The sequence below is a fragment of the Garra rufa genome, chromosome 22 (genome assembly GCF_049309525.1).
Source record: "Garra rufa chromosome 22, GarRuf1.0, whole genome shotgun sequence".
Lineage (NCBI taxonomy): Eukaryota > Metazoa > Chordata > Actinopteri > Cypriniformes > Cyprinidae > Garra > Garra rufa.
In genome coordinates, this window is record NC_133382.1 from 37,841,017 (window position 1) to 37,864,345 (window position 23,329).

At 33.4% G+C, this 23,329-nt stretch overlaps 3 protein-coding genes across 3 annotated transcripts in view; 2 read left to right on the forward strand and 1 right to left on the reverse strand.

The window, feature by feature from the left end:
• Positions 1-7,640, forward strand: part of wbp2 (WW domain binding protein 2) — a 13,685-nt gene extending 6,045 nt beyond the window's left edge. The window contains exons 6-8 of the mRNA XM_073828487.1: positions 234-353; positions 463-539; positions 7,002-7,640. Coding sequence (XP_073684588.1) covers positions 234-353; positions 463-539; positions 7,002-7,049 — 245 coding nt within the window. The 3' untranslated portion in view covers positions 7,050-7,640. The remainder of the gene's footprint in view (positions 1-233; positions 354-462; positions 540-7,001) is intronic.
• A 592-nt stretch (positions 7,641-8,232) lies between these two features.
• On the reverse strand, positions 8,233-17,432 carry trim65 (tripartite motif containing 65). The gene is made up of 7 exons (XM_073828486.1): positions 17,318-17,432; positions 16,546-16,977; positions 15,213-15,308; positions 14,782-15,012; positions 14,208-14,376; positions 12,151-12,240; positions 8,233-12,070 (listed from the first exon to the last, which is right to left on the reverse strand). Exons 2-7 carry the CDS (start codon positions 16,963-16,965, stop codon positions 11,526-11,528), a joined length of 1,551 nt encoding a protein of 516 aa, XP_073684587.1. The 5' UTR covers positions 16,966-16,977; positions 17,318-17,432; the 3' UTR covers positions 8,233-11,525.
• A 51-nt stretch (positions 17,433-17,483) lies between these two features.
• On the forward strand, positions 17,484-22,088 carry mrpl38 (mitochondrial ribosomal protein L38). The gene is made up of 5 exons (XM_073827952.1): positions 17,484-17,594; positions 19,273-19,458; positions 19,595-19,726; positions 21,715-21,917; positions 22,002-22,088. The coding sequence occupies exons 1-5, from the start codon at positions 17,507-17,509 to the stop codon at positions 22,086-22,088; spliced, it is 696 nt and encodes a 231-aa protein (XP_073684053.1). The 5' UTR covers positions 17,484-17,506.
• The last annotated feature ends 1,241 nt before the right edge of the window (positions 22,089-23,329 follow it).

The window sequence follows — 23,329 nt, forward strand, 5'->3', positions numbered from 1 at the left end:
TATGCTTGGTCTTTCTTTGGTGCTGTTAAAACCACCATATCAAACCTGTAGCTCTTTTATGAAATAGTAATAAATCGCATTTTAAATCGCAAATCGCAATTTTGATCAGAAAAATCGCAATTAGATTTTTTTTCTCCAAATCGTGCAGCCCTACTAAATAGTGTTGTGTACACTAAGCACTGACATTTAAACTTTTATTCAAAACCTAAACTGCTGTTATTTCCATTCTGTAGGTGGATTTTACACTAATCCTCCTGTCTTTGATGGACCAGCAGCCTACATGCCTCCTCCACCGTATACAGCTCCGATGGACCACGCTCCTCTGGACCCAGACCTGCCTAGAACCCCTGCAGGTACGAGCCACTACTATCCTTGGTTGAGTTTTATAGTTCAAGATGTCACTCCTGTTTAACTGGTTAACTCTGACAGACATGTTAAATAAACTGACTGTATTTGTTCTAGCCGAGGCAAAAGCAGCTGAAGCTGCAGCGAGTTCCAATGCATCTACTTTTGCTCCGACACGGGTCTACCTGCCCGAGGTGAGTTAACCAACTTAACTATTTTCAACTTGTTAATAAAATCCATATATAACCAGGCCCAACCTGTTAACCAGGTATATCCTATTAGCAAAGTCTATGTGTAACCAAGCTAAACTTGTTAAAGTCCATTTATAACAAGACCCAAACTCTTAACTAACTATATGATATGATGTTAATAATGTCATTGCATAACCAAATATAACCAGTCAATATATAACTAGATTCAATTTGTTAACATTGTCTATCCTGTTAGCAAAGTCCATATATAACTAGATTTAAAGTGTTAACCATGTCTATCCTGTTTGCAAAGTCCATATATAACCAGTTCAACCTGTTAACTATGTTTATCCTGTTAGCAAAGTCCATATATAACTAGGTTCAACTTGTTAACCATGTCTATCTATCCTGTTTGCAAAGTCCATATATAACTAGATTTAACTTGTTAACCATGTCTATCTATCCTGTTTGCAAAGTCTATATATAACCAGTTCAGCCTGTTAACTATGTTTATCCTGTTAGCAAAGCCCATATATAACTAGATTTAACGTGTTAACCATGTCTATCTATCCTGTTTGCAAAGTCCATATATAACCAGTTCAACCTGTTAACTATGTTTATCCTGTTAGCAAAGTCCATATATAACTAGGTTCAACTTGTTAACCATGTCTATCCTGTTAACAAAGTCCATATATAACTAGGTTCAACCTGTTAACCATGTCTATCCTGTTAACAAAGTCCATATATAACTAGGTTCAACTTGTTAACCATGTTTATCCTGTTAGCAAAGTCCATATATAACTAGGTTCAACTTGTTAACCATGTCTATCCTGTTAGCAAAGTCCATATATAACCAGTTCAACCTGTTAACTATGTTTATCCTGTTAGCAAAGTCCATATATAACTAGGTTTAACTTGTTAACCATGTCTATCCTGTTAACAAAGTCCATATATAACTAGGTTCAACTTGTTAACCATGTCTACCCTGTTAACAAAGTCCATATAACTAGGTTCAACTTGTTAACCATGTCTATCCTGTTAACAAAGTCCATATATAACTAGGTTCAACCTGTTAACCATGTCTATCCGTTAACAAAGTCCATTTATAACTAGGTTTAACTTGTTAACCATGTCTACCCTGTTAACAAAGTCCATATATAACTAGGTTCAACTTGTTAACCTTGTCTATTCTGTTAACAAAGTCCATATATAACTAGGTTCAACTTGTTAACCATGTCTATCCTGTTAGCAAAGTCCATATATAACCAGTTCAACCTGTTAACTATGTTTATCCTGTTAGCAAAGTCCATATATAACTAGGTTCAACTTGTTAACCATGTCTACCCTGTTAACAAAGTCCATATATAACTAGGTTCAACTTGTTAACCATGTCTACCCTGTTAACAAAGTCCATATATAACTAGGTTCAACTTGTTAACCATGTCTACCCTGTTAACAAAGTCCATATATAACTAGGTTCAACTTGTTAACCATGTCTACCCTGTTAACAAAGTCCATATATAACTAGGTTCAACTTGTTAACCATGTCTATCCGTTAACAAAGTCCATTTATAACTAGGTTTAACTTGTTAACCATGTCTACCCTGTTAACAAAGTCCATATATAACTAGGTTCAACTTGTTAACCATGTCTATCCTGTTAACAAAGTCCATATATAACTAGGTTCAACTTGTTAACCATGTCTATCCTGTTAGCAAAGTCCATATATAACCAGTTCAACCTGTTAACTATGTTTATCCTGTTAGCAAAGTCCATATATAACTAGGTTCAACTTGTTAACCATGTCTACCCTGTTAACAAAGTCCATATATAACTAGGTTCAACTTGTTAACCATGTCTACCCTGTTAACAAAGTCCATATATAACCAGTTCAACCTGTTAACTATGTTTATCCTGTTAACAAAGTCCATATATAACTAGGTTCAACTTGTTAACCATGTCTACCCTGTTAACAAAGTCCATATATAACTAGGTTCAACTTGTTAACCATGTCTACCCTGTTAACAAAGTCCATATATAACTAGGTTCAACTTGTTAACCATGTCTATCCTGTTAACAAAGTCCATATATAACTAGGTTCAACTTGTTAACCATGTCTATCCTGTTAACAAAGTCCATTTATAACTAGGTTTAACTTGTTAACCATGTCTACCCTGTTAACAAAGTCCATATATAACTAGGTTCAACTTGTTAACCATGTCTATCCTGTTAACAAAGTCCATATATAACTAGGTTCAACTTGTTAACCATGTCTATCCGTTAACAAAGTCCATTTATAACTAGGTTTAACTTGTTAACCATGTCTACCCTGTTAACAAAGTCCATATATAACTAGGTTCAACTTGTTAACCATGTCTATCCTGTTAACAAAGTCCATATATAACTAGGTTCAACTTGTTAACCATGTCTATCCGTTAACAAAGTCCATTTATAACTAGGTTTAACTTGTTAACCATGTCTACCCTGTTAACAAAGTCCATATATAACTAGGTTCAACTTGTTAACCATGTCTATCCTGTTAACAAAGTCCATATATAACTAGGTTCAACTTGTTAACCATGTCTATCCTGTTAGCAAAGTCCATATATAACCAGTTCAACCTGTTAACTATGTTTATCCTGTTAGCAAAGTCCATATATAACTAGGTTCAACTTGTTAACCATGTCTACCCTGTTAACAAAGTCCATATATAACTAGGTTCAACTTGTTAACCATGTCTATCCTGTTAACAAAGTCCATATATAACTAGGTTCAACTTGTTAACCATGTCTATCCGTTAACAAAGTCCATTTATAACTAGGTTTAACTTGTTAACCATGTCTACCCTGTTAACAAAGTCCATATATAACTAGGTTCAACTTGTTAACCATGTCTATCCTGTTAACAAAGTCCATATATAACTAGGTTCAACTTGTTAACCATGTCTATCCTGTTAGCAAAGTCCATATATAACCAGTTCAACCTGTTAACTATGTTTATCCTGTTAGCAAAGTCCATATATAACTAGGTTCAACTTGTTAACCATGTCTACCCTGTTAACAAAGTCCATATATAACTAGGTTCAACTTGTTAACCATGTCTACCCTGTTAACAAAGTCCATATATAACCAGTTCAACCTGTTAACTATGTTTATCCTGTTAACAAAGTCCATATATAACTAGGTTCAACTTGTTAACCATGTCTACCCTGTTAACAAAGTCCATATATAACTAGGTTCAACTTGTTAACCATGTCTATCCTGTTAACAAAGTCCATATATAACTAGGTTCAACTTGTTAACCATGTCTATCCGTTAACAAAGTCCATTTATAACTAGGTTTAACTTGTTAACCATGTCTACCCTGTTAACAAAGTCCATATATAACTAGGTTCAACTTGTTAACCATGTCTATCCTGTTAACAAAGTCCATATATAACTAGGTTCAACTTGTTAACCATGTCTATCCGTTAACAAAGTCCATTTATAACTAGGTTTAACTTGTTAACCATGTCTACCCTGTTAACAAAGTCCATATATAACTAGGTTCAACTTGTTAACCATGTCTATCCTGTTAACAAAGTCCATATATAACTAGGTTCAACTTGTTAACCATGTCTACCCTGTTAACAAAGTCCATATATAACTAGGTTCAACTTGTTAACCATGTCTACCCTGTTAACAAAGTCCATATATAACCAGTTCAACCTGTTAACTATGTTTATCCTGTTAACAAAGTCCATATATAACTAGGTTCAACTTGTTAACCATGTCTATCCTGTTAACAAAGTCCATTTATAACTAGGTTTAACTTGTTAACCATGTCTACCCTGTTAACAAAGTCCATATATAACTAGGTTCAACTTGTTAACCATGTCTATCCTGTTAACAAAGTCCATATATAACTAGGTTCAACTTGTTAACCATGTCTATCCGTTAACAAAGTCCATTTATAACTAGGTTTAACTTGTTAACCATGTCTACCCTGTTAACAAAGTCCATATATAACTAGGTTCAACTTGTTAACCATGTCTATCCTGTTAACAAAGTCCATATATAACTAGGTTCAACTTGTTAACCATGTCTATCCGTTAACAAAGTCCATTTATAACTAGGTTTAACTTGTTAACCATGTCTACCCTGTTAACAAAGTCCATATATAACTAGGTTCAACTTGTTAACCATGTCTATCCTGTTAACAAAGTCCATATATAACTAGGTTCAACTTGTTAACCATGTCTATCCTGTTAACAAAGTCCATATATAACTAGGTTCAACTTGTTAACCATGTCTATCCTGTTAACAAAGTCCATATATAACTAGGTTCAACTTGTTAACCATGTCTATCCTGTTAGCAAAGTCCATATATAACCAGTTCAACCTGTTAACTATGTTTATCCTGTTAGCAAAGTCCATATATAACTAGGTTCAACTTGTTAACCATGTCTACCCTGTTAACAAAGTCCATATATAACTAGGTTCAACTTGTTAACCATGTCTACCCTGTTAACAAAGTCCATATATAACTAGGTTCAACTTGTTAACCATGTCTATCCTGTTAACAAAGTCCATATATAACTAGGTTCAACTTGTTAACCATGTCTATCCGTTAACAAAGTCCATTTATAACTAGGTTTAACTTGTTAACCATGTCTACCCTGTTAACAAAGTCCATATATAACTAGGTTCAACTTGTTAACCATGTCTATCCTGTTAACAAAGTCCATATATAACTAGGTTCAACTTGTTAACCATGTCTATCCTGTTAGCAAAGTCCATATATAACCAGTTCAACCTGTTAACTATGTTTATCCTGTTAGCAAAGTCCATATATAACTAGGTTCAACTTGTTAACCATGTCTACCCTGTTAACAAAGTCCATATATAACTAGGTTCAACTTGTTAACCATGTCTACCCTGTTAACAAAGTCCATATATAACCAGTTCAACCTGTTAACTATGTTTATCCTGTTAACAAAGTCCATATATAACTAGGTTCAACTTGTTAACCATGTCTACCCTGTTAACAAAGTCCATATATAACTAGGTTCAACTTGTTAACCATGTCTACCCTGTTAACAAAGTCCATATATAACTAGGTTCAACTTGTTAACCATGTCTATCCTGTTAACAAAGTCCATATATAACTAGGTTCAACTTGTTAACCATGTCTATCCTGTTAACAAAGTCCATTTATAACTAGGTTTAACTTGTTAACCATGTCTACCCTGTTAACAAAGTCCATATATAACTAGGTTCAACTTGTTAACCATGTCTATCCTGTTAACAAAGTCCATATATAACTAGGTTCAACTTGTTAACCATGTCTATCCGTTAACAAAGTCCATTTATAACTAGGTTTAACTTGTTAACCATGTCTACCCTGTTAACAAAGTCCATATATAACTAGGTTCAACTTGTTAACCATGTCTATACTGTTAACAAAGTCCATATATAACTAGGTTCAACTTGTTAACCATGTCTATCCGTTAACAAAGTCCATTTATAACTAGGTTTAACTTGTTAACCATGTCTACCCTGTTAACAAAGTCCATATATAACTAGGTTCAACTTGTTAACCATGTCTATCCTGTTAACAAAGTCCATATATAACTAGGTTCAACTTGTTAACCATGTCTATCCTGTTAGCAAAGTCCATATATAACCAGTTCAACCTGTTAACTATGTTTATCCTGTTAGCAAAGTCCATATATAACTAGGTTCAACTTGTTAACCATGTCTACCCTGTTAACAAAGTCCATATATAACTAGGTTCAACTTGTTAACCATGTCTACCCTGTTAACAAAGTCCATATATAACTAGGTTCAACTTGTTAACCATGTCTATCCGTTAACAAAGTCCATTTATAACTAGGTTTAACTTGTTAACCATGTCTATCCTGTTAGCAAAGTCCATAACTAGGTTCAACTTGTTAACCATGTCTATCCTGTTAACAAAGTCCATATATAACTAGGTTCAACTTGTTAACCATGTCTATCTATCCTGTTAGCAAAGTCCATATATAACTAGGTTCAACTTGTTAACCAAGTCTATCCTGTTAACAGGATTAGGTTTTTAGAACCAGGTTTAACCTGTACCCAAGTTAAGATTTAATAAAGTTTATATGTAATCAAGTTAAATGTTTTAAAAAAAAAAGTCCATATAAAACCATGGGCCAAAAACATGTAACCAGGCATACCCTGTTAACGAAGTCCATTTGTAAACAAGTTTAACCTGTTGACCACATCTATTCTGTTAACCAAGTCTATATATAACCAGGTTCAACCTATTCACAAAATTCACACATAGCCAAGTTAAACATTAAAGTCCATATATAACCTATCCAACTTATTATATACTCCAACCTTTTAGTCAAGCCCAGAGTCGAGAGCAAACCTGCATCAAAGCAAATACCTAAAAAATACTAACTTGGCTAATAATTTTTATTTTTTTTTTTCTCTGAAGGACAAGCCTCCACCCTACTCCCCACCTGATGACAAGAAGAACCAGTAGACGTGTCTGCATCGAGCACATCCTCTCCTCTCTTTCTCCATTCCCTTCATCTCATCCTGTTCCTCTCACCATCTCCAGTTAAACGCCCCGCTGGCACAGACTCCCCTTGAGGCTGCACGCAGTGACAGGGCGCAGCATTAACATGACCTGGCCTATGTAGAGGGACAGAATAGAATAACAACTTTAACGAATTCACAGCTGGTGAATGCAAAGGGATGGACTGTTAGCTTTCTAACCGACAGTAAATGACTGAGCTTTTCTAAATTTAAGAGAGTGATTTTGTATAGATCGATTGAACGAGGTTTGAAGTATTTTGCTAGTTGCACAAGAGAACACTGGGGTGTTCACATTAACAGCGTTTTCGGTTGTTCATTTTAGATGAAAGATGTCGCCACTCACTTAATACTCAACAACTCTCAAATATGTCTTTGATAACAAAAGACTTCCGCTTAGTCGCTGCAAATCAAATGTGAACGCCCTTCACTGCACATTCCACTAAATGCATCCCCTACAGGAATAGTTTGGCGGAAAATATACTCACCCTCAGGCCATTTAAGATGTAGATTAGTTTGTTTCTTCATCAGATTTGGATTTGCTCACCAAAGGATCCTCTGACGTGAATGGGTGCCGTCAGAACGAGAGTGCAAAGAGCTGATAAATGTACATGTTTGTAAAAACAAATCCATTATTAAGACATTTTGTGATGTTTTTATCAGCTGTTTGAACTCTCATTCTGACGGCACCCATTCACTGCAGAGCATCCATTGGCGAGCATCTTGGATGGACTAGGGGTGAGTACATTTTCATTTTTTGGTGAACTATTTCTTTAAATAAAACCTTTATGTGCTGCAAGCCTGTTTTATACAAAAGTTCTGGTCCTTGAGTCTGATTGGACAGGCTGTTAGTTGGCTTCTTTTGCAATCATTTTCATTGCCGGAGCAAAAAAAAGTAATCAAATCACCTTCACAAACACTACATGATGTATATCAGATGAAGCTCGTTTCAGACGCGTTCTGCAGCAGTGTGCACTAGTCTCGGCATCTCCGTAGCATGCAGCAGTTAGACTAAAGATGCACTTTAACCCCACATGCACCTTCAGTCTCCTGGACCGCGTTTGTTGATTCTTCTTTTCCCTAATTTATTTAATTACACAATTAATGAGTTATGCATGGTCTTGACTGTATTGTCTTATTTAAAGTGTATTTTATTAAAGTAAACCTGTACAAGTGGAACAATGCATTTCCTTTACGGACGTCTCTTGTTCAGTATTCATGTACATAATGACCAGGGTTTCAAAAGCAGACAAATATCAAGACAAATTCACATTCATCGGTAAAAGTCTCTCAGGAGATTCAAAATGACTTAATTATTCCCAAAGGAGGATGTGCTTTTCCAGTTTTCCCTTTACTCTTCCAGGCCAGATGGCTTGTGCAAATTAAATTGTTGTTCTTATATGTCCTAATATTAAGGACAAGTTCTACCTTTTACTAGTTAGTGCATTAAGTAAGATCAGGTGAGCTCAGACGGCTATAAACAAAGGATTTCATATAATTATGAACCCATGTTCAGATCTAACGCACACAGCGATCAAACTTTCAGTGGCTCTTTATAGAAAGGTTATGTTTAGAATAGCATACTAATTATACTATGTTTGCAGTATGCATTACATATGCTTTGCACGGTATGCAAAAAGTGCAATGGAAGCCTGTTTAAATCAAAAGGGTAACTTACTTTTTAAATCACTGTCAGACTTGATTTTCTGTAAATTCCGAATTATTTAAAAAAATTAAAATTTAAGTTACTATTGCAAGAAAAAAAAATCACAGTTGCAAGAACTCACAATTCCGACTTTTTCTTCACAATCTTAACTTTTTTGACCTCTAATGCCAAGCAAAGCAACATTACTTTTGCATACTATAATGTTGCATTGTTTTACTTAGTAGGCCTATTTAAGTATGCTATTCTGAACACAACCAATGATAATGAAATCTAGTTTTTGATTAGAGTTTGAGTATGAAATTTAATCTCATATTCACAGATGTCAATATCTAAAGTGTTAAAAGATAAATTTGATGGACGCTACGTAGTTAAACTGTAAAAATAAACTAAATACTACTAAAACTGATACAGTAGAAATACGTACAAATACAAATCACTATTACAAGAATCCTACAGCACAGGAAAACTAAGGACAGAAACACAAATGTTTGCTCTTTGAAACTGCAGGCAAGCGGATCCGATTCTGAATAATTAAAAACTAGAAATGGAATCACATACTCGAATGGATACAGCAGATTTTTTCGAACACAACATTAAAACAATGTTCACAGCTGGCCCTCAAACTCTTCAAAACTTATTAAAAGTTCATGTAACCACTAACCAGCCATAATTTGGCCACGGGTAAGAATGGCAAAGATTTAGGCTAGAAACATACTTTATGAAGTAGATAAACACAGATTTTGGAATAATTATTATTGAAAGAAGTCTCTTATAATAGTAATATTCTGAAATATTATTACAATTTCAAATAACTGCTTGCTATGTGAAAAGTAATGGAAAATGTAGTTTATTCCTTCTGAATTTCAAGTTGAATCAGCATCATTACTCCAGTGGCATGTGATCCTTCAGAAATCATTCTAATATGCTGATTTATATGAATATATGATATATTTAAGAGGAAAACAGTTATTTTAAACTAATAATATTTTTAAGATGTACTAATACACTACCAGCCAAAAGTTTTTGAACAGTAAGATTTTTTATGTTTTTAAAGAAGTCTCTTCTGCTCACCAAGCCTGCGTATATTTGATCTAAAGTACAGCAAAACAGTACAATTTTGAAATATTTTTACTATTTAAAATAACTGCTTTCTAGTTGAATATATTTTAAAATGTATTTTTTTGTGTGTGTATCATTACTCCAGTCTTCAGTGTCACATGATCCTTCAGAAATCATTTTAATATGCTGATTTGCTGTTTAAGAAAGATTTTTTATTAATATTATTATCAATATTGAAAACAGTTGAGTACCTTTTTTCAGGATTCTTTGATGAATAGAAAAATCTAAAGATTTACATAAAAAATAGAAACTTTTGTAACATTATACACTATAGCATTCAAAAGCTTGGAGTCTTTTTTTGAGAAAATTATAGGAATTAATACTTTCATTTAGCAAGGATGCTTTAAATTGATCAAAATTGATGATAGACATAATTATAATGTTACAGAAGATTTCTATTTCACATAAATGCTGTTATATTATTAAACTTTCTATTCATCAAAGAAACCTGAAAAAATTATACTCAGCTATTTTTAACATAATAATAATAATAATAATAAATGTCTTTTGAGCAGCAAATCAGCATATTAGAATGATTTATGAAGACTGGAGTAATAAATTAAATTTTTTAATATATTCAGATAGAAAGCAGTTATTTTAAACAGTAAAAATTATTTTACAATAAAAATCTTACTGTTTTTGCTGTACTTTGGATCAAATAAATGCAGGCTTAGTGAACAAAAGAGACTTCTTTAAAAAACAAAATATCTTACTGTACAAAAACTGACTAAAAGTTGATTGACTAGTAGTGTATAAACATTAATATTAAAACTTACATTTTTTGATCATAAGAGACTTCTTTTAAAACATTAATATATACATACACATACATATATATATATATATATATATATATATATATATATATATACATATGGATCAAAGACGAAAAAGGGTATAAGCATAAAAAAATATAATACTGCTATAAATTGTTGTTTTTCCAAAAAAATAAAAAAAAATAAAAAAGTTTTCTGTTTAATTTAACAGCATTTTTGTTTTTTTCTGAGCAAAAAAATAAATATACATTTTTCCCAAATTTACAGAAGACACCCACTAAAATGTCATTCAGTGTAACAATCTTGTCAGGCATATTTACAACAAAAATCAATTTATGACATATTCCTTTCACCCCAAATACTAATTAGTTGTAATTCTACATTTGTAAGAATAAGTCAGAGTCAGAATAAGCATGTTGTTTGAATTTTTACATAAATATTGTGTTACACTGAATGACAATGTAACATTATTTTAACCAAATTTTACATTTTATTCTTCAAAAACTTATTTGAAATGTTAAAAGCAGTCGCTTTACTTACATTTAATGTGCTTTCTATGGATATAAAATCACTTTTGTAAATTTCTTTTGATGTGGACATCTTAACAGAATGTCTTTGACCCATATATATATATATATATTTGAATATTTCACTTTGACGTGAGCATCTGCGTTCACATACTTGCATGAAGTTTATTTCACTCCACAGATCAACTCGAACCATCCCAGAATAAACCCTGAGCTCATCAAATCTCAACACCGCTCAAAAACACCAGGAGTAATGATGGCGGAGGAAGGCCACACATCTCAGGTTCAGCTACAGTAGGGATGCATCCATTTTCTCAGGATCAACTCAAATATATTCATGCTCGCGGTTCACAGAGCGTAACTGTGACGCCCTCCCCGATCCAGCAGGCCGGTAACAGCGCTTGTGTAAACGCGCAGTGGAAGGCATGCAGCCGGACCTGTCCCTCGCCGTAATACGTGAGCGTCCCGGCCTCGTAGTCCAGCAGCATCCCGATGCGCAGCGGCTGCGCGTTCAGCTGTATCTGGCCCACGACTTGCTCCCTGCAGCCGGCGTGCCACGCGCTCAGCTGCCGCTCGTCCAGCTGGAGGCTCCACGAAAGCTCGTTCATCCCCACCATGCAGCGCTTGCCCTTTTCTTTGCGTGGGATGTTCGGGTACGTCACACCCAAGTAGGCCCAGGGTTTGGATACTTCCAGCTCCCAGTAGTGCTGGCCGTGAGTGAAGCTCTGGAAACACAACACCTGCCAGGTGTGGTCGAAGCGGGACTCGTCGGCTGGGACGGAGCGGGGCCCAGAGGTCAGATGCTCCGCTCTCATGTTGCTCTGGGACAGCCGTAAGTGAGCGTTGGCCGTGCGAGGGTCGAAAGTGAGGTTGCAGTGGTCTGGATGAAGAGAAGAATTAGATTTGAGACTGATATGATAAATTAGTTTTTCTGCATCGTGTGATATGATATAAGCATACATGCGCTCAGTCCCTCTTTCTCGGCTGGATACGATGGTGTAGCAGGACTGGGAACAACAGCCAGAATTGGCCTCTTATCTTGAGGAGAGCCTGTGAATAAAAAAAAGACAAAAATAATCCTTTTGGGATCAGTAAGATTTTTTTCCTTCACAAACACTCATTGTACAGTGACAGTCGTGGCCAAAAGTTTTGAGAATTACATGAATATTGGAAATTGGAAAAGTTGCTGCTTAAGTTTTTATAATAGCAATTAGCATTTACTCCAGAATGTTATGAAGAGTGATCAGATGAATTGCATAGTCCTTCTTTGCCATGAAAATTAACTTAATCCCGAAAAAAACTTTCCACTGCATTGTTAAGAAGGCTTCAGGGCGTCCAAGAAAGTCCAGCAAGCGCCAGGATGGTCTCCTTAAGAGGACTCGGCTGTGGGATCGGAGTGCCACCAGTGCAGAGCTTGCTCAGGAATGGCAGCAGGCAGGTGTGAGCGCATCTGCGCGCACAGTGAGGCCAAGACTTTTGGAAGATGGCCTGGTGTCAAGAAGGGCAGCAAAGAAGCCACTTCTCTCCAAAAAAAAAAACATCAGGGACAGATTGATCTTCTGCAAAAAGTATGGCGAATGGACTGCTGAGGACTGGGGCAAAGTCATATTCTCCGATGAAGCCTCTTTCCGATTGTTTGGGGCATCTGGAAAAAGGCTTGTCCGGAGATGAAAAGGTGAGCGCTACCATCAGTCCTGTGTCATGCCAACAGTAAAGCATCCTGAGACCATTCATGTGTGGGGTTGCTTCTCATCCGAGGGAGTGGGCTCACTCACAATTTTGCCCAAAAACACAGCCATGAATAAAGAATGGCACCAAAACACCCTCCAACAGCAACTTCTTCCAACAATCCAACAACAGTTTGGTGAAGAACACTGCATTTTCCAGCACGATGGAGCACCGTGCCATAAGGAAAAAGTGATAACTAAGTGGCTCGGGGACCAAAACGTTGAAATTTTGGGTCAATGGCCTGGAAGCTCCCAAGATCTTAAAACTTGTGGTCAATCCTCAAGAGGCGGGTGGACAAACAAAAACCCACTAATTCTGACAAACTCCAAGAAGTGATTATGAAAGAATGGGTTGCTATCAGTCAGGATTTGGCTCAGAAGTTGATTGAGAGCATGCCCAGTCGAATTGCAGAGGTCCTGAACAAGAAGGGCCAACACTGCAAATACTGACTCTTTGCATAAATGTCATGCAATTGTATGAAACGTATGAAGTGCTTGTAATTATATGTCAGTACATCACAGAAACAACTGAAACAAAGATCTAAAAGCAGTTGAGCAGCAAACTTTGTAAAAACTAATATGTGTCATTCTCAAAACTTTTGGCCACGACTGTATACCACCTCAGCATCTTGCAAACACAACCTTGTTTACTCGTTGACTGATAAACACACTCCCTGTGCACTGACTCATGGAAATTACCAGTTAATCAGATTGAAACTGTGATTTCAGATATTCATATTTGTGTGCATTTTGCTTAAAGGAACCGTATGTAAAATTGTGGCCAAAACTGGTACTGCAGTCACTTTCAACTGTAGAATGGTGTATCCCCTCCCCCTCTGCAGGATCTGTTTTCAGCCGTCTCCATCTTTCAAAAGCATCTCCTATACAAATCCTTGTTTTATTTCGGACTTTGTCACGACGTATTTCGGATTCATAATGAGGTCTTTTAGGTTTCGTAACATTATACATGTTTTATCCGACACGTTCATAGCTGCAGCTGTAACTAGAGCAGAGCTGGCAACCCGGATGATGAAACTCTACTGACGTCGTGATTGGTAGATTAGCTGGAGGGTGGAGTCTCAGACCAAAACACAAAATTACAACAATAACAACAGTTGTGGGCTGCAACTTTCACTTTTAAATGACAATATCCTGGCCGGACTACTGTTGTAGGTGATATAATTATTTGAAATGAACATGATTTCTTAATGTCTAGTGAAATGTCAGGGCCATTTTATGATTAACTTACATACGGTTCCTTTAAGTAAACAGACTGTGATCATCCCTTACCTTCTTTATCCTGTCCTCCGGACACCTGTACGGCTCTCTCCAGATCCTCACACACCAGCTTAGACACGCGGGACAGGACGTCTGTGATGGGCATCAGCTTCTCCTGGACACTCACATGCACATCCACAGGAATGTCACTGAAGCGTGGGACCTCCATGAACCTGGAATTCTACATCAGCACACAAACACATATTAGACAATAATAAAAACATTAACAACAAATAATTAATATAATTATAAATTTAATTAATATAATTGTAAAAATACTGACAATAAATAATATTTTCCAAACAAAACAACCTAAGTAGCATCAACAGAAAAGTTGAAAACAAGCATTTGTTTTCTATATTATATTAAAATTGTTTATTTTAATATGATATAGAAAATGGGCTGATTTTCATTTTTGTTTACTTTTGTATTTATTTAATTCTTTTTTTAAAAATTCTTTTTTTCTCAGAATAAATAAATATTTAATAAATGGTATAATGAATTCAATTAAAAAATAAATAATACTAGTAAGTAATAACATTTACACATTTAAAATAAATAAAATAAAATAAACATGAGCGTAAACCTTGATGAGCTGGCAGGTAGGGAGTGAACACAGGCTGCTGATCTCCTCCTGATGGGCTTCAAGCTGCGTTGCTCTCTCCTCCAGCATAGCCAGCCTCTCTTCAGCATGAGACACTGTCATTTCCTGCTGCTCGTCCAGAAAAAGCTGTGTCACTTCCTGTTTCTCTGCCAACACCTTTATCAGCTGTGAGAACTTGTTGTTCACCCACAGAGATGTCTGCTGTAGTGATACCTGACAGAGCAGAGAAGAACAACATGCTCAAACACACACACACCATGAGCAGAGATACTACTGCTTTACTGTAGTTAACTAATGTCAACAAATGGAATCTTATTGTAAAGTGTCACGTTATGTCATATGCATTCAGATATGCGTGACATACATTTGGATAAAGTCCAGAATGAAAAAGGTAGTGATGGGAAACGTCTTACCTTTGCCTTTTCCATGCTCTCCATGAGCTCCAGGCGGTTTCTCTCAGTGGTTTCCTGGTGTTTCTTAAATTCTGCACTCTTTTTCTTCAAAGCTGCCTGCAGAGAAAAATGGTATATTTAAAAAAATGTATGGTCAGCAATGACATATACAGGTTGAACCTCACAAAACCTTTCAATAAGGTTTTGAACAGTAAGATTTTTCATGTTTTTAAAGCCTCTTCTGTTCACCAAGCCTGCATTTATTTAATCCAAGATACAGAAAAAGCAGTAGCATTGTGAAATATTTTACCATTTAAAATAAATGCTTTCTATTTGAATATATTTTAAAACGTTATTTATTCCTGTGAACAAAGCAACATTTCCAACTTCATTATTCCAGTCTTCAGTGTCACACGATCCTTCAGAAATCATTCTAATATGCTGATTTGCTGCTGAAAAAACATTGTATTATTATTATCAATATTGTGTCCATTTTATTTAGGATTCTTTGTTGAATAGAAAGCTCCAAAGATCAGCATTTATCTGAAATAAAAAGCTTTTGTAACATTATCCACCAAACTAATTAAAAGCTTGGAATCAAATTAATTTTTATTTATTTTATTATTAGAATAGAAATTAAAGAAATTAATACTTTTATTTAGCACGGATGTTTTAAATTGATCAAAAGTGATGATAAAGACATTTTTAATGTTACAAAGAATATTTCAGATAAATGCTGTTCTTCTGAACGTTCTATTCATCAAAGAAACCTGAAAAAAATCTAACTCAGCTGTTTTCAACATAATATTAATAATACATGATTTTTGAGCAGCAAACCAGAATATTAGAATGATTTCTAAAGGGTCATGTGACTGCTAAAAAACAGCTTTGAAATCACTGAAATAAATTACATTTCAAAATATGTTCAAATAGAAAAGAGTTATTTTAAATACCAAAAATATTTCAAAATTGTAGCGTTTTTGCTGTACTTTAAATCAAATAAATGCAGGCTTGATGAGCAGAAGAAACGTCTTTAAAAAAAATGTATATAAATCATACTGTTATTTTTTTTTTAATGGTAGTGTAATTCACTCCATAATTAAAGAATATATGTTCAAATATATATATATTTGATATAAAGAAAAGAATATAGAAAATACAACATTGTGATATTGTAATTATTTGAAATTATTGATAAATATTAAGCATTATTTTCACCTCAAATTCTCATTACTGTAATGCAAAAATATATTATAAAAATCAGGGGTCACCAAACTTGGTCCTGGAGGGCAGGTGTCGCAGGACACTATTTCAAATTAAACTACACGGTATTTGTATGTCAATACATAATTACCTCTCTATTCTTTCGTTCTTCATCCACCAATATTTTATCATGGGCTTTACACTCGTACACAGAGCACTCATAGCAAACACACATGCCGTCGTTCCTACAGTAGATGACCAGAGGTTTCTGGTGCCGCTCACAGATCTGCTCTGGCTCCAGATCTGTGAGGACAGAGGCTCCTGTGCAAACATCTCTCTTGGTTGGACTGTGTGTGACGGCCACTTCAGATAAAATCGCCATGGACACATTGCGATTCAGCTGAGGCCTTGTGGCGAAGGTTAATTTGCAATAAGGGCAGTGGATGTCTTTGTCCTTACTATCCCAGAATTTGGAGATGCAGACCTTGCAGAAGGTGTGGCCGCATGGGATTGTCACAGGGATTTTAAACGAATCCAAGCAGATTGTGCACTGCATATGATCCTCCATCATAAACCTGGAAACCTTAAATGTATGAAACAAATGAAGCAACAAAGTTAACCAATGACCACAAAGAATCCCTATTGGGGCATGTTGTCACAGATAGATAGATAGATAGATAGATAGATAGATAGATAGATAGATAGATAGATAGATTTCAGCATCAAATCAGTATCAATGTTAAAGTATGACTATTATCTACAATTTATAAACCGAATTAAACACATCTGACTGATGAATTACAGCATCGAGACAGTCAATAAACAAACTCCACCTGACCTCGCATCCCCAATAAATAGCATGCACATTTAAAATGATAGCATAACATTTATTACCGGACAAACTCATTTTCTATAACACTCACGGCAATATTTACTCATCGGATGTGTGGAAACGTGAAATAATGCTGAATCCTGCGTGCTCTAGATTTCTAATGGGCGAAACTCGTCGCCTTCCATTCGCAAGAGCACACAGACGCGATGACGTGTACGCAGATACGTCATTACGCTTTTTTGTGTATTGACGTTTCGCCGCTTTTCTGGTGGGGTTCATCATGGCGCTGCGCAGCACGGCGTGTGTTCTGCTGCGGGCGACGGTGGATGCGGGGCTAAAGCATCAGGCGAGGGGTCTTCGGTCCACCGGTAAGCGGTGCTGAACGATATTTGTGTGAATGTGCGGTTGTTGAGTTAAATAATGAGTAGAGCCAATGCTGTACGTGCGAGTGTGTGTCTTCTGGTGTGAATGACCTTTATATCTAACGTTACTCATTGCACTTATCTGTCTGCTTACTCTACTTATTATTATCAATAAATAGATCATTTGTTTATTAGTCTATATTTGTATTCTATCCTTTTGCCTTTTATCTATTTTTCGTATTCTTTTAATTACTGCTTGTCTGAGACATGCTTTAAATGAAGGTTATATCATTATTATTATTATTTTATAATTATATTTTTATTACACCGTTATATTATTAATGTTTTTTTTGTTGTTTTTCTTATTATTTTAATCTTAAAACGATATACTAATTATTTTTCATTATTGTTTTTATGATTACATTATTATTTCTATTACAACAGAACAGTATAAGAATTCATATTTTGTTGATTTTAGTATTGTGTATATTAAGGCAGTATTGTAATGTTAATAGGATTTTTTTAGGACAATTTTTATTTGTTTGTTTGTATTGTTGTATATTACAATATTATTATGATGTGTATTATTATTGTTTTTATTATTTTATAATATGTTTATGTTGTTGTGTGTATATTTATATTTAAAATTGTCATAATTTTTATTATTATTATTGCATTTATATAACTGCATTTACTATATTATTTTATATAATTATTATAGTTGTTAATATTATATTATACTACTAATAAATCATTATACACTACCAGTCAAAAGTTTTTAATGTGTTTTTTTAAGTCTTTTCCACTCACCAAGCCAACATTTATTTGATCCAAAGTACAGCAAAAACAGTAGAATTGTTTAATATTTTTACTATTTAAGATAACAGTTTTCTATTTGATTATATTTTAAAATGTAATTTATTCCTGTGATTTCAAAGCTGAATATTTAGCATCATTACTCCAGTCACTTGATCCTTCAGAAATCATTCTAATATTCTGATTTGTTGTTCAAAAAATTGTTTTTATAATTACAATTTATTATTATTATTATTATTATTATTATTATTATGTCGAAAACAGCTGAGCAGAATTTTTTCAGGATTCTTTGATGAATAGAACATTATAAATGTCTTTATCATCACTTTTGATCAATTTAAAGCATCCTTGATAATTAAAAGTGTTCATTTCTATCATTTCTTTCCCAAAAAAGACTTTTGAATGCTATAGTATATAATGTTACAAAAGCTTTTTAATTTCAGATAAATGCTGATCTTTGGATCTTTCTATTGATCAAAGAATCCTGAATTAAATGTAACCTGTTTTAGAAATATTGATGAAAATAATAATAAACAATGTCAAATCAGCATATTAGAATGATCTAGATAAGAATGATGCTGAAAATGTAGCTTTGATCACAGGAATAAATTACAGTTTAAAATATATTCAAATAGAAAACAGCTATTATAAATATATTCAAAATATTACTGTTTTTGCTCTACTTTAAATCAATGCAATAAATGCAGGTTTGGTGAGCAAAAGAGGCTGTTTTTAAAAAACAAAAACTTTTGACTGATAGTGTATACATTTTAATTAGATACAAATATTGTATATTATTACTAGTAGTAGTATTAGTACTGTTGTTGTTGTAAAAAAATCTATAAGTCTTCTATTAATTGTTTTGTAGCTGTTCTGGGTCACCGGTCTCTCCCTTTGGGTCCGATGCCCAATGAAGACATTAACTGGACTCAACTAGACTCTCTGGAGAAATATCGCAGTTACACTCGCTACGTGAGAGCTGCGGAGGAGGCCGACCGGAAGGATGTTTGGTGGAAGACCTATAGGAAATTCAGAGAGGAGGAGAAGACAGAAGGTAAGTCATCACTGAAGGACTTGAGCTATGAATACCCACTCATCCATTTGAGTGTCATTTCAGGTTAAATTCATCATAATATCAAATCTAGATGCATCAGTGTGGGTCAGTGAGCGTTGATTGTTTTTGTGGGCAGCCATTGAGCCGGTCAACATCGGACTCCCGTATCAGCGTCCCTCCAGGAAAACAGAGGTGAAGGAGAGGAAGAAGGTGATGCTGGAGAACAAAAAGAACCCAGAGATGGAAAGAGACAATCGACTACGAACATGTAAGTGTGTTAGTGAACCACCATGATCTCAAAAGCAGACCAAAGAATTATGATACGATTACTAAAAGTGTATTTACTTTAATTTCTAAGTGTATAATATAAAGTTTCTAAAGAGTATTAATTTATATTGATAGTTTTGATACTTGTTTGTTTTTGTGTCTATTCGTTACATTGTAAATGTTTTTAAATTGCTTTTGAGTATTATTTATAATAATATTGTGTGAGGTTATATTGTCATTGTTTGTTTTTGTGCTACTATTTTATCTTGTGATGTGCTTTGACTTGCATTTCATGAACGTTTATTATTATATAAGGAAGTATTTAGTGTAAATATTGAAGTTTAAGATAAAGTCAGTCAACTTTTAAGTAAATACTGTCATTATGTATACCTACAGTATATTGTGTGTGTGTATGTATATATATTAGGGCTGGGCAATTTGGCTTAGAATCAAAATCTCGATTAATTGAACATTTTAACCCGATTACGATTAATGAACGATTATTTTATTTATTAATAAAATTATATTTAATTATATTTATATAATATTTATTTTTTTGCCCTCATAGTTCACTGACAAGTTTTGTACAGTAAATATGCTCACATATTACAAGCGAGAGATTTTTGGATGAAGGGTGCATTACTTGATTTTAAAATAATTGAAGGAAACACACTATCTACGATCTATGATTATTAATTGAACATCAGTGTTGAACAACTGAAATTAAAGCAAGCATTGCTTAAAACGAAAAGTCACATTTTTCTTAAATTAGTGAAAATAAATAACTTGCACTATTGGAAACAAAATAAATAATTTTCAATGTTTTTCATATTAAAAGTAGAAAATAAGCAGTATCTCTAAATAAAATTACCCTTGTATATCCTGTAAATACTTTTTACTGTATAAATACTGTTTAAGCTCTCCATCGACATGTCGGCGGAATAACGGAACGGAGCGCTAGTGTTTTTTAAAGGGAAAGTAATTGAAATAATCTTCCTGGAAAAATTTTAACGATTATAGGTTCTGCATGTCGATTTCGATTATTTTTCGATTAATCGCCCAGCCCTAATATATATATATATATATATATATATATATATATATATATATGCAAATTTTTATGCAAAATTCATGATACATTTTTTTTAAGTGTGCATGTACACTACAGTAAGATTTTAATGTTTTTTTAAAGAAGTCTCTTCTTCTCACCAAGCCTGTGCAGCAAAACCAGTAACATTTTTTAAATATTTTTACTTTTTAAAATAACTGTTTTCTATTTAAATATATTTTAAAATGTAATATATTCCTGAGATCAAAGCTACATTTTCAGCATCATTACTCCAGTCTTCAGTGTCAGTGTAATATGCTGATTTACTCAATTTTTATTATTATTATTATAATCAATATTTAAAACAGTTGAGTTCAGGATTCTTAGATGAACAGAAACATCCAAAAAAAATAGTATTAATTTAGAAACTAATACTTTTATGTAGCAAGGATGCTTTAAATTGATCAAAAGTGATGGTAAAGACATTTTATAATGTTACAAAAGATTTCTATTTCAGATAAATGTTGTTCTTCTGAACCTTCTATTCATCAAAGAAACTAGTAGAAAAAAATTCTACTCAGCTGTTTTCAACATAATAATAATTTTTTTTATAGTTTTTTTTTTAAATATTTCAAAATTTTATTTTCAAAAATTTGAATATTTCAAAACTTATTCCATTTAATGCAATGACAGACCATTTTCAAAAAGGAGTCCAAATACTTTTGAACTTTATATATATTTAAAATGTTTTATTTATTAGGTTAATAATATCATATCAAAATTTAAATTTTTTTTTCATCATTTGGATCAAATAAATGCAGGCTTGGTGAGCAGAAGAGACTTCTTTAAAAAACTTCTCAAAAATTGTTCAAACTGTTAAAAAAATCTTACTGTTTAAAAAACTGTTCTAACTGTTTTTTTCTTTTTTTTATGGCTTTCAGTCCGAATTCCCCTCGTCAAAGTAAAGGCGCAGTGGGAGCAGACAAATGGACCGTTCCACATCAAGAGGCTCGCCGAACACTATGGGATCTACAAGGACCTCTTTCCCATGGCGTATTTTGTGCCGCGGGTCATGCTGCGTGTGGCGTATGGAGAGGATAGCAGCGCAGCGGTGCATTATGGGAATCGCTTAACGCCAAGTCAAGTGAGGACTCAAAAGATGTAGCGACTGTTTCTATTTGAAATCAAGAAAACAGATTTTGATTTGCAATGTTTGTTTGATCCTTAGGCGGCTCAAGCACCTCAGATAGATTTTGAAGCGGAAGAAAATTCGCTGTGGACGCTGTTGTTAACCAGTCCAGGTACATCAAAATAATTACGTTAAATACTGTTTTTAATGATAAATAATGATATCTGTAGTACTTATTCCATTTAATGCAATGACAGACCATTTTCAAAAAGGAGTCCAAATACTTTTGAACTTTATATATATTTAAAATGTTTTATTTATTAGGTTAATAATATCATATCAAAAAATTTGATAAGATTTAAATAATTATAATTGGATTTATTATCTATAATTTTTTATATATTTTTTTTTTCCATAATTCTGTTGTTTCGCTCTCTCTCTATATAGTAATTTAAATGTATTTAATTATTAAATATATATATATATATATATATATTAAAATATAACAAAATTATTACATAAATTATAAATTAATTAATTTAATTAATTTTTTGGTATATATAATAAAATATAACAAAATTATTACATAAATTATAAAGTATAATATATAGTTTTTCATAATATTTTAGAATTTATCATAATTATATCTGTATTATGTGTATACATATATATATATGTAAATAATAAAATAATAATAAATAAAAATATTGAAATTATTATAAATTATAAAAGAATTACATATTTTTATATTATATAATTCACCATACTTTATATGTATTTATTTGTGTACATATTGTTACTCAATTTATATATATATATATATATATATATATATATATGTGTTTGTGTGTGTGTGTGTGTGTGTGTGTGTGTTAAATTGTTTTATTTGAATGATTTTGTTAATTATTTTATAAATAAATACTAAAAATAACAATGAAAAATATAACAAATGTATAAGATAAATTATAAAATATAATTATATATTTTATAATATTGTATAATTTATCATAATATATATATATATATATATATATATATATATATATATATATATATATATATATATATAGGGCCGGGACTTTAACGCGTTAATTTAGATTAATTAATTACACAAAAATAACGCGTTAAAATTTTTTAACGCATTTTAATCGCACTAAGTTTTGCACCGCGGAACGTTTCTCACTGGATGAGATTAGGCGGACCGATTATACTGGAGCAGCGTTCAGACAAGCCAAAGACGTCCGTCCTAAATAGTATTGTATGTCCCAAATCGTAGTATGTTTAAAAAGTATTCCAAAGATTCCCGGATGGTCTACTACTTAACGATCAATGCACACTTTTAACTGCTAATATTGCCCGCAACACACTGCGCCGTGAACGAGGATTCGATTAGAACTACAAACACGCATAAAAAGTGTTAAAAAACT

Excerpts from the sequence above, each read along its gene's own strand:
- mrpl38 (XM_073827952.1), top strand. The coding sequence starts at position 17,507 with ATGGCGCTGCGCAGCACGGCGTGTGTTCTGCTGCGGGCGACGGTGGAT. Across the intron at positions 19,459-19,594 it reads AGAGGAGGAGAAGACAGAAG|CCATTGAGCCGGTCAACATC; the intron begins GTAAGTCATCAC and ends TTTTGTGGGCAG. Across the intron at positions 19,727-21,714 it reads AGACAATCGACTACGAACAT|TCCGAATTCCCCTCGTCAAA; the intron begins GTAAGTGTGTTA and ends TATGGCTTTCAG.
- trim65 (XM_073828486.1), bottom strand. The coding sequence starts at position 16,965 with ATGATGGAGGATCATATGCAGTGCACAATCTGCTTGGATTCGTTTAAA. Across the intron at positions 14,377-14,781 it reads CTACCTGCCAGCTCATCAAG|AATTCCAGGTTCATGGAGGT; the intron begins GTTTACGCTCAT and ends GTGCTGATGTAG. Across the intron at positions 12,071-12,150 it reads GAAAGAGGGACTGAGCGCAT|ACCACTGCAACCTCACTTTC; the intron begins GTATGCTTATAT and ends CTCTTCATCCAG.